At 35.8% G+C, this 12680-nt stretch overlaps 1 protein-coding gene across 7 annotated transcripts in view; it reads right to left on the bottom strand.

Moving 5' to 3' along the window:
- Window positions 1-11893, bottom strand: part of LOC103709816 — a 30510-nt gene extending 18617 nt beyond the window's left edge. For 4 of the 7 annotated variants that reach the window (XM_026805709.2, XM_008795318.4, XM_026805711.2 and 1 more), the window contains exons 1-2: window positions 11166-11880; window positions 8219-8676 (exon numbers count right to left, since the gene is read on the bottom strand). In XM_026805709.2, coding sequence (XP_026661510.2) covers window positions 8219-8676; window positions 11166-11493 — 786 coding nt within the window. In that variant the 5' untranslated portion in view covers window positions 11494-11880. Of the gene's footprint in view, window positions 1-8218; window positions 8677-11165 lie in introns of all 7 variants that reach the window. The other 3 variants (XM_008795322.4, XM_026805712.2, XM_008795321.4) reach the window with 3 other exon arrangements.
- Window positions 11894-12680: the final 787 nt, after the last annotated feature.

The raw sequence follows: 12680 nt of genomic DNA, 5'->3' as shown, positions 1-12680 counted from the left end.
GGCTTCCACGTACCTCGACCAAACATGATTCCATTTTTGTAGTAGTGGACCGGCTCTCTAAAATGGCTCATTTTCTACCATGTTCTAAGACTACTGATGCTTCTAGGATTGCGAAACTCTATTTTGATGAAGTCGTTAGACTCCATGGTCTCCCTAAATCTATTGTGTCCGATAGGGATGTTAAATTTATGAGCTATTTTTGGAAAACTCTTTGGCACATGATGGGTACCAAATTAAAATTTTCCTCTGCCTATCATCCCCAAACTGATGGCCAGACCGAAGTTGTCAACCGAAGTCTAGGGAATCTTCTCAGATGTCTGGTAGGTGAGCATACTAGGACTTGGGATCTCGTGTTACCAACTGCCGAGTTTGCATATAATAGTTCGGTCAATAGGACCATAGGCATGAGTCCTTTTGAAGTGGTGAATGGTTATAAACCTAGGCAACCCATAGACTTGATCCCCATGTCTCATCAACATAGAGTCTCTGAGTCTGCACAATCATTTGCTTCACACCTGCATTCATTGCATCAGGAGATCAGCAAGCTTATTCACTCTAATAACTTAAAATATAAATCCTTTGCTGATTTGCACCGCCGTTATAAAGAATTAAATGTAGGTGATTCAGTCATGGTACGAATTAGACCTGAACGACTTCCTTCGGGGACGTTCAAAAAGTTGCAATCTCGTAGTGCGGGACCATTCAAAGTCCTAAAGAAAATCAGTTCGAATGCGTATGTTGTAGATCTTCCTGAAGACTATGGGATTAGTGCGACATTTAATATTGAAGATTTAGTCCCATACAAGAAATCAACATTCATTCCTTCTGACCCTTTTGTTGATACATCCACTGTTGTTGATCACCCTGCTCTAGCACCTGCTAGTGAGCCTCCACCTCCACAGTTTCATGCACGCAGAGAACACATAGAACATATATTAGATGAGCAGGTTATATCTACCAGGAGAGGAAGCTACCAACGTTACCTTGTTCGGTGGAAAGGTCGACCCGAATCAGATGTGTCGTGGATTTCGCGAGCTGAGTTGCAGCGCCTTGACCCGGATCTTCTGGAGCAGTACGACAGCCGTCCCGATTTACACTCGACGGGGTAGAGTTTTTCTCACCCGGGAGGAGTTGATGGGGACATCAGCTAGGTCCCCATTTTATTTGCATATTTGCTTATTGTTATTTCTGGGTTTATTTGTGTTTAGGGATTTATTTGTGGTTTATTTTATTCTGGGCTTATTTTCATTTTAGGGCTTATTTGTGGGAAATTATTTTATGTAAGGGGTTTATTTTAATTGTTCTTATGTGGCCCTATTTAAAGGGAACTTGTAAGCTGATTAGGGTTTAATGCAGAATTAAAGAACTCCTTTCCCCCACGTCTCCTCTTCTTCTCTTCTCCTCCCTTCTTCTTCTTCTCTTCTTCTTCCTCCTTCTCTTCTCCTCTTCTCCTGCTTTCATCTTAAAGTTAGTCCGGCATCACTTACTTAGTACATAACAATTTAGAAATTGAAACTGAAGCTTCGAAGTCCATTGTCCAGTGGAACCAAATGAATGTAGAGTTCAAACCATGCTCGGCCCCCAATCAAATCAACCTATTTGGACCCTAGAGTTTGAAAAGGAATAATAAAAAGCAAGCCATGCTCAGTTATATTCACGGCAATCCAAGGTCCTGGGAGGGAGTGCATTGGGGACAAAACCAACTTTTGGCAATTCTTTTATACAAAGTGGCTGCCTCAAGACTCAAGCCCGTGCCCCTGCACTTGTCATCCCAAGCCCTTATCATTGCACCAAGCAATAGCCCCTTATGAAGACTAAAAAGGATAATGTAGAAAAATTCATTTTCCAATTTATATAGAATAAATATAATGAACAATCATTTGGATGTGTTTAGGACTAGGAATAGTAGAAACCAGTCAAAAGAGAAGACCTGAAAAAATCTAAATAAATGTTTTGGGAAAGAACTACAGAAGACTCCTGAAATGCTCAATTGGCAATGAAGATTGCTAGAGGCTAAGCTATTATTAACAGAAAGGACACTAAAAAGGTTTCTTCAAAAAATAAATTAAGAAAGAAAAACATGTAAATTGTTAAAACTACTCAGGTTTAGGCAATCATTTAGCTTGGCAAATCATATATATAGTCAACACATATCTGCTTTTTTACTTTCAATTCTAAATTGTTCTTTTGGAAATAATGTTCTGCCGTAAACCCAGTTAATATTGACACAATTATGGTTTTCAGATATTAATAGTTAATGTACCATTTCTTTCACGTGCTTAACCCCATTTCAGATGTAGCAAAAGCTGATAAGAATAGATCATGTTAAGCTTTATACGTGACATTGCCCAACCTTGACCATAAGATCCTTCACTAAAAACAAAACAAAACAAACTTACTCGTAAATTAATTCTACATTTGAGTTTTAATAATAAAATTTTCATTTGTACATTGATATTCATATTCACTGGCACAAAAACATTAAATATATGATATCTTAACATGTAATATCTTTACTTAATCCAAAGAACCAAATTCCGAACCAATGTAACGTCTCATTTGACAATATGTGAATTTTCATCGCGAAACAACTTTACCTTTTCTTTCATTTTTTTTCGATTATTATCTTTCATTTCATTAAAAATCGATCCTATAAAGCAAGTCGAGTGCTGCATACACTTCAGAAAGCACTATAATAGAATAGAACAGCCAGCATCCCTTACTCTCAAATAAAATGGAACTCCTACTTAAAAGAAAAAAGAAACCTTTAGGGAGATGTGGAAACCAAACAATGGAACAAAACAATAATAGCTCTTGGAATACAAACTTCGACAAGATAAAGTACGCCAATGGGAGGATGCCATAGCATGAAGAATGTATGATTACAGGCAAGTATGTTAGCCTAAAGGAATATAATTTCAGCCCTGACCTACTAGCAAGGTGCCTAAGAATCAAGCAAGCTCTAAAGCCTGAACAGGCCAAGTCCCTATTACTAGTGCTGCACACAGGTGATGAACATGATTTATTCAAGACAAAGGAACATTTAATGATGGCTGTGATTCCACATATCATGATTATTTATAGAAGATATAAATATACTCCTCATTTTAGTTATTATTTGTTTCATCTGTTATTCATATATTAAAGAGTTCATTTTTTTTATTTTAAAAAAGGGAGTTCACCTAAAAGTGAAGTGAGATGCACAGCCTCACCCATCTCTAAGTGAAACTCATGCCCTCACATCAAAATCCAGCAGCCATGCTGGATGTTTGCTTTGTCTAGAGATATATGGCACGCACCTTGAAAGTGCTAGAATTGACCGATGTCTTTTGAGCCTAGTTATGCAAGTAAACTCAATAACAGTCCCAGCGAAAATAATGTCAAATCCTGGCAAAAGAGGTTTTAAAGAAAATACTAACTGGAAGCATGAATATGAATCTTGGAATCGACATGCCTCATGATGATGGGTAAGTCAAGGTAATTAAGAACAGTTGGTTGATTAAAAATATATTATTAATTAATTTGATCAAAAACAGTGCTCATACAGTTACACAGAGCATTTAGCAATTGTTGTAGATGCATGAATTCCGTGCTTATGCAGACTAAGATACGGTGGTTTTCTCTAGGCCCTACACATAAAAGAAATAGGTTTTGGATATCCATGATCTATGCCCTAATGACTTATATTGAACCCATGAAGAACATGTGAAAGGCTTGAAGGAGACAGTTTTTGGATGCTAACAAACTTTGAAGAATCTGTGCATTTGCCTTTCATGTTGATGCGACCTAAAACCAGTTTAAGTTGTTAAAAAATCCTCTAATTTTCATTAAAAAACCAGCAGGTGAAACAGATTGAAGCTTTGCAATGACACTAATATATGAACAAGTTCTGATACACGGATCAATGAAAAATAATAAATAGTTTGACCAAAATAATGTTAATGTACTGTCCTTATGTACACATGTAATACCATATAATTTGATTAAATTCACAAAGTGTTGGTGCCAAACATAGGTGGCCATGACATGGCAATCTAATCATATTCCCATTAGAAGATACATTCTTGAAAAGTAGGGAGGTTTACACGTTATGTAAGAGGGAAAATGAATCAAAAATTGTATACAATAGCCTACAATCCAAAATGTACTTAGCTTCTACTTTATAACAATTCCTCAAATAATGAATGGTCAAAGCTCTTTGAACCAGTTTAAAATGATGGCCATATAATTTTCAAATAATAGGTACTGAAAATTTCTAATAAAATATTTTTTTTGTTTCTGATGGTATTTGCAAGAGCTATGAGTCAGGTGTTTTTTATTCCAGACAACCATAATATCGTAATGGAATTGCAATTCATTTGGTGCATAGGTTGTTTGCAACTTAGAGATGAACATAGCTATCTACATCTAAAGTTACCATCTTCCATGTTCATCTTGACTCTCTCAAGATTTAGAAGATTTTTGGAGGGTTGCTCCTCGGTTGCATGAGCTTAAACTATGCGCAATAAGGGATATCTCTCTACTTGCCAATTGGCCTAATAGGTTTCATGGCAAGCCCCTGTTATAGAATAATTTTGTTTCCCAGAGGGTTGAGGTCAAGCTCATAGTCAGTTAATCTGCTCTTTCAAAAAGCCTTCTCAACTTCAGGTTGCACTCCATAATAGAGCCATGATGGGAAAGACTAGGATCATGATGATGACGATGTGCACAGCTCTAACATCATACATGTTGGTATACACGATTTGCTTTACTTTGTGAATGACTAGATTCATCTTTTTTGGGTAAACCACAACAAGATTCTACACCACCCTCTCTTCATGCAGGGACCTCCACCCAATTTTCACCTAAAATGTTAAGTTAATTGGCTCCAAGCATCTGAGGCCCAGACCCCCTTCCAACTTAGGCTCACATACCAAGTCCACGAAATTAGATAGATGCCTTTGGACTCAACATTCCACTCTAAAAGGCATCTCCTCTAGATTCTGTTGATGTCTTTTTCAAAAGATTTCCCCCAAAAAAGAGAAAACATCTCTCAAGAGTCAAGACTAATTATCCCTGACTATTTAGCCCCACTGCCAAATGTGCTCTTCCTATGGCCATTCCAGGCCTTTTTTGGCCAGTTAACAATAGCATTTCGGGCCGGGTGGCTTTGCCTCCCTCTTCATCAGAAAAAAACAATAGCATTTCGAGGGCTACCAGTAAATTTGTTTTTAAGCTTAAGAGAATGCTTAGGAAAATTCCCTTATTTAAGTTGCAATTTCATAGCCTTTTATTTTCACTGAATATGGTTCGGTCAGGTCTTGAATAGTCAAGAATTTTCCTATATTTTTTACAAGAAAGAAAAAGAATGAAATTTCCTTTGATCTTGATCTTTGTGGAGAGAACAAGACGCTATGTGGATCTACACAAACCTCCTGCTAACATCCATAATGATTTGCTTTTGGTAATAGACGAACATTACCATATGAATATTCAAATGCATGGTGGATATCAACACTCCAATTAATTTCTCCCTTTGCTTTAGAATAAATATGTTTTCATACCTTCTCCTTAAAATGAAAGTGGATATTCCAGCACAGCAATAACTTATTCTGATTCTACATATTGATCATTTTGAACTAAAATCAAACTTTTGGTGAAATGTTCCCCTTATGAATAATATCCCGAGGCTCAATAGTTACAGATAAGTCTATTAAACATAGAAAAGCAGGATACATCTAGGATAAACCAAATCCTCATTGAATTTCATTTGTTCCATTAGAAGGAGCTCATACATGTTCGGTAGTATAATCTATGAATACTCCACCAGTATGAAAATTTCTTAATATTAGCCGAGTCCATGGTTCCAACAATTGTTGACCCGCAATAATAGCTAAGGTGTCTCCCAATTCGACCAGTCGCCATGAGTGGGACTCTAACCATAATATAATTGACAAATCTAAGATGCATTCTTGCAAGTAAAGGGGTTCGAATATACATTGGTTGTCCCTGAATTATGAATCAATTGACAACTTCAATCCCAATATCTTGATTGCGAGTGGCAATGCTTTGTAGACCCATATATATTGTATGCTCCACCATTATTAGATACATTCTTTTTTTTTGTAATCCGCTAGACAGGAATAGATTTTTTTAACTTTTCTTTTTAATTTATAAATAAGAGCCGCCCAACCATGTTGATTGAATGTCTGAGTACTCACAGCCTCTCATGAGTCTGAATGCAAGGTCAATCCTTCCCACAAACTTCTAAATTGATTTTCCATTAGCCTAGTCTATTCAGTCTAACTCCCAACAGAGTCAGTAGACACTATTTTAGTATTTTACATTTTGGTTAAACCAATACATAAATCCATGTAAAGTTATTATCAGTAACAAGTTCGCAATCCCATGCATATACAAATCCATAATTACATATCTATGCATACATGTAGAATATTGATTGAATGAGATCATGATGTTAACAAAAAATGGACAAGAATGCCCCTATATCTTATAATAGCATAGAATACTACATACAAAAGCCTCCTTTTCCCACAATGCACTCTTAGGCTTTTCTGGTTGTTAATAAAGAGAGAGAAAAGAAGTCAGACTCGAATCCTTTTTTCCCATTGTTTCTCAATGAAAGGAAAATTCAATGCGAGAAAAATAAGAAAATAACATGTCAATTTTTCTCTAAGAGGCCACAAAAATTTCTTTTCCAAGTCGTGGTTATCCTCAAAGACAATAGCACAAATGCCAAAATTTCTCTAAGAAGACAGATTTCTTCCCACGTTGGGGTTATCCTCAAAGAAAAAAGCACAAAGTGAAGTGTACCAAAATAGCTCAAACATATCTTAACCGCTCTGAAAATACTTAGCAAAATCAAGCATGACGAACTTCTCATTTTTATTTCTTCTTTAATTAGTTTCGCAAAGTTACCATACCTTAGCCACTCTAAAAATATGTAGCAAAATCAAGCATGACAATCTTCTCATTTTTTATTTCTTCTTTAATTAGTTTCACAAAGTTATCATAGTTTAAACAAATAGAGCCTCTATGCAACGATTATATTGCTTCGCTTCTCGTGAGAATTAATGCACCAAACAAAACATCAAAAATGAGTAATCAGACAAACAGATAGGTGGGTGGGCAAGCGGGCAAGCAGGCAAACAAATAAAAATTCATAAACCATCAATAAGGATTAAAGACCAACTATAATACATTACATATTAGGAGCATTCTCTATTTGTGTTTATGCAAGTATATCATTTGTTGTTTGCATGTGTATATGTTTGTACACATGCCCAAACATGTGCATGTGCATGCAAATAGACACACAAGGGACCCGTGTATGTAAATTTAGTTATGCAAACACATGCAACTTCATAGACAAATATGCATATACATACATATATATATATATATATATATATATACAACACATTTGTTTACATCAACAAAAATAGATACACCTTAAGTACATCTTAAGACATATTAATGTATGCATGCACATATGCAAGTGAAAAAAGGTATATATAAACACATATATACATACATATATATAATGTATGTATGTAGGTTTGTGTGTGTGTATATATACATATATACATATATATAATGTATGTATGTATGTATGTATGATGAATATATATGTGTATATGTGTATGTATGTATGTATATATATATGTGTGTGTGTGTGTGTGTGTGTGTGTGTGTATGTGTGTGTGTATGTGTGTGTGTATATGTATTATGTATGTGTGTGTGTGTGTGTGTATATATGTATGTGTGCGTGTATATATATATATATATGTGTGTGTGTGTATATATATATATATGTGTGTGTGTGTGTGTGGGTGTGTATATATATATATGTATGTGTGTGTGTGTATATATATATGTATGTGTGTGTGTGTGTGTGTGTATATATATATATGTATGTGTGTGTGTGTGTATATATATATATGTATGTATGTATGTATGTATGTATCTATACATACATACATATATATATACACACGCACACAACACATTTGTTTACATCAACAGAAATAGATACACCTTAAGTACATCTTAAAGACATATTGATGTATGCATGCACATATGCGAATTAAACATTTTTAGTTTGCTGCATGAAAAAATGCTTGTATTAGCTTCAGAAAAGCACAATGCGACACAAAGAAATTCTTCACCATAACAAGAAAGGAATCAAAGTTAAAAGCATAAAGGTGAGGATGTTAACCTTGGAATCTTTAATGGTCCTTGGCTTTTGCATTGAAATTAGCCTGACACGAGGATCCTTTTTCTGACTTAATATGCGCCCTGCTTTCCTTTTGCAGGCAACCTGAAAGTCCATAAGACATTTAAGGCGTTCTTTCAGTTCCTTATTTTCTTCAATCTTTGCTTCAATTTCTATCAGCTTCCTCCTAATAAACTTCTGGCATGACCTGTTCTTCTTGAGGGCATCAACAAAGAACTTCGCAGACTTTGGGAACTGATATTTCATGAAACCCCTAAAATTCACATTGCTCGCTTCATCCTCAGCACGTTCAGTGAAACCAGAAGCAAGAAGCTCTTCGCTCGGTGCCATGTTTTTTCCATTGTTGGGCAATATATTACGAGTTTCTTGCCCATACGTCATATCAGCAACAACTATCTCAGTATCTTGTATGAAGTTTTGAGATTTCCTTCCAGCGGCATCTGCAAGAATTAATAATTTAATGATAAATAAAACCTTCCAAGGAGTTGACAACTGTACATACAAGGAAACCCATATCAAAAATCAATATAAGTGTAAAACACATGAAATTTCTAACTAAACAAGGATATGAATGACGTAACTGGTTAGAGCTGAAAAGGTATCGACTGTTAAAACTAGAAGTTATCGAATGTCTTGGTAATAATACAAAATCCTGTTTTCGTAGAATAAAGGTCTCAGAGTCTCAATTGAACTAAGACTTAGAAACCCTAGGATCATTTAAGATATTGAGGTTTCTACGTGCATGAGATACAATATAGATCAAATTTATGGTCCACAAATATTGAGACTAGAAGTTCAGAAATTCTGCTATGGAAAACATCTGTAAAGATCCCCTCTAGGCTTAAGTGACTAGACTTTCCATCTATCTTTTACAAAAAAGAAACCACATATATTTGAATCCCTATAATATGGTGCTAAGAGGCTTATAAATGTGGCCACACTTCTAAACAATACAGCACAAAATTCATCTCTCTTCTTCTCCTAATGGTCATCACAACACATCCAGTTTCTTTTTCATTTCTCCTTTTGTTTGTTCAAACCTCCTCCAAAAATCTTTCAAACGCCAAACAAACCTTGGTTACATGATCCCTAATATTCTTCTTAGGGTCCTAAATAATTACTCCCACTCTATTTCATCCAAAATTCCAGTAAAAAAAAAATTACAAATATACCAGAAATTTCCAACAACCGGTAGGTATATTACAAACCCTCTGAGATGCTTAATTAAACATTAAACTTTAATAAAATATCTATTTCCTTAAATAAAGGACAGAAAAATGTAGCAAATTGAACACTTCGTGAATTAAAGTACCATATACACCCAGAGCTCTTTCTGCAAGACCATGGTTGTTATACTTTGCGTGTTCGGGAAGAGAAAAAACAAGAAAGATTTTCAATGCCTAGTTCAAGTCAAAAAGGCTTGCTAAACAGAAATTGACCACTGTGTCAGGTTCCCGGATGTCATCCTAGCTTAAGATAATTATCTGATGAATAGTTTGAAGCTTTGATGCTAGTGCTACCATGTTGCCTAAGGGGTAACGCAAACCACTTAGGTGCTATTTGCTGGAAGTCATTTTCATGGCAGTAATTTATGTTTTGACAAAATATGTCCAACTTTATCTTTCATGATCAATGTGGTGGTATTGAAGTTGAAAACTAACACTATTATCATGCTCCCTTGTTATACTGCATCAGGTTCAGGTTTATTTTAATCTTTTAAGTCAGTGGATTGTCCAATAGAGTGACTAGGATAAGAAAGGTCAAATAAACTGAGAAAAACTATATGGACTACGCTGTTGCCACATAAATTAACAGTAATAGATGCTTGTGATGCATATACGGAGAGAAGCATTATCATTTTAAGAGTTGACTTCTATATGGAGAAAAAAAATAGTAAATAACGGTCTCTTGAAAATGGAAAATGCTTGCCGATTTGGAGATCATGGTAATTAGAATCTATGATCTCATTGAGGTATGTAAATCACATAAATGGATCAAAATAAACATAAAGTTAGGATCAATGTCCATTTTGATGTTACATCAAATGCTATGCTGACAGTGGAGTGAATATAGTATTTTCCAATTTGATTGCACCACATAAAATGGTTGTTTGTTGTATTTTTTTCCAGTTAATGTTTCACTAAAAGTTCAACAATAATCCTTCCTGCATGAGCTTGCCCCATAAAATTCTTAATTATTCAAATATATGGAGGGAGGTACTCAACCGGTATAGCACAAGCACCAACTTTTTAAACAGTTTATCTTTTTCCACCTTATTCTAGAAAGATATATTTGTGGGAAGACTAGTAAAACTCTTAGAGTAAAAGGAGATTTAGAATTCATTTTTCACAATGCTACTCTAAGAATTTTCAGGAAGCATCAGATATGCTGCACCTTTAAAACTCGGTAATAGAATCAAATGGAATTGTAAAATCTGAATAGAGATCATGTTATTCAATATAGTTACATGCATATATTGAGGCTAACATAATCTAGCTTTCCATAAAGATTTCCAATGAATATACATTATGTCATTCCATATATTTTTTGATAAGATCTGACCCAGTGACACCCCATTCCTACCCTATAAACATAATTTGCTCTTATTTGCAGTAGGCCCCTATCACCAGATAACTAAGTCCAGCAACTCCGCATGATTAAACCTTGTAGTTTGCCGTTTTCTTTTTCTATAATTCTGAACTATATTTCAAATGTATAAGTCATCGAACATAAAGGAAGTAGAACGTCATGTCTTATTCGTGTTACCAGTAAACCTTTCGATTTTTTTTTTAAGATGTTTTCTTTGATATAACCATTATTACATATTTTCACTTTTCTTGAAATTTCCAGGGCTTCAAGTCTGAAACTAGACAATCAAGAAAACTGATAGACTAAAACAGCCAAGAAAATTGGACATTCCATTGCTTACCGCTCTCATACTGAGTGAACCTCTTCTGGATGGCACGTAGGGTTTCAAAATCATCTTCCTCATCAGAATCGGGAGGCGGGAGAGAGATGAGGGGTTTGATGAGGGGCAGGGAATCGGCATCCGAGGAGGGATCATAGAACCGCTCCTGGAGGCGGCGGAGGAGATCGACGTCGTCAGTGTCGCTGCTCTCCCCGCAGGAATCGGAGCCGGAGTCGTCGACGGCGACGGGGTCGGCACCGGTCAGCATGCAGGCCCTCCTCAGGGCTTCCATGTCCTCGTCGAAGGCCTCATCAAGATCGCTCCCGGTGGAAGAGGAGGAGGACGCCATGGGAGGAGAGGAGGAGAGGGAATTAGAGTTAGGGTTGGGGTTCCGAAGGAGATGGAGTTCTTTGACGGCCGGAGAATGGAGGAATAAGCCGCCGTCTAAGCCTTAGGAGGCACCGGCTATATACATTGCAAGGCGCGGCAACCGAACGTGAAACGCAAATGGCAAAGGGGAATCGATAAAGGAATTGGGAGAGGGATTCGTCCGGTTGGAGGAACTAGGAAAAGAAGGATTGGAAATTGAATCCGGTCCAAATTTGCAATCAAAAACCTAATCCTGTTTAAGAACTGGGTTATGCTCCGTCCAGTCCGGTCCAGGCATATCAACTCGGTTCAAGTACGTTGAGGCCCGTACTCTACCCAACAATCATTGGATTTACGAACCTGGTTTAATTTTGGGTTTGAGCAGGTTTGGCTCCCTTCGTGCCCTAATGATCGATCTTTAGAATATAATAAATATTTCAATAAAAACACGAGTAAAAAATATGTGTAAAAAATTATGCATTATATGTCAAGTAATTTGTGTAGTTTGAATTGGATTAAATTATGAAGTTAGTCGAATTGGTAAAGCCCTAACGTGTTATGTGATCCAAATAGAGTGGGTTTGAATCGATAATATTCTTACTCAATTTAGTTACTCTTTAACACCTAACTTATAGGTAACCTAGATATTAAAATATAGTCCTAGAACAGGCCTAAGCACTTTACTAAATTCCCACGTAAATTTTAAATATAATTAAAAAACAAATTTGGTTCAAGATAAAAAAGTTCACATTTAAAAAAAACTTATGGAACTTTGTTGGACATATTTTACATATATATAGGAGAGCTAATTTATGTTTAGTTTTGATCAAAGCAAGTGGTCTTGATGGACGCTATCAACTTTATATCTAAGCTTTCATAGAATGGACAAAACCCACAATCATCAAAATACCTTTCTAGATTATGATGTTAGTTTTGATGGGATTTCAAGACTGAGGACTCTAAATATATAGACCATGAACTGAAAACTTACAAGAGGAGACCAATAAGATAAATCTAAATCAAGATTTTCCTACAAATCTATCTGAAACTACATAATCGGTCAAATAATATAACAATTGGGCTAAAAATCATCTCAATCACATTTCTAGCTGGAAGTCAGAGCCTCAAATCCTATCTTTTTCATCTAGTATGTTGGTCATCTCTCCC

Source organism: Phoenix dactylifera, chromosome 16, assembly GCF_009389715.1.
Source record: "Phoenix dactylifera cultivar Barhee BC4 chromosome 16, palm_55x_up_171113_PBpolish2nd_filt_p, whole genome shotgun sequence".
Lineage (NCBI taxonomy): Eukaryota > Viridiplantae > Streptophyta > Magnoliopsida > Arecales > Arecaceae > Phoenix > Phoenix dactylifera.
This window is presented reverse-complemented; position numbering and strand designations above follow the sequence as displayed.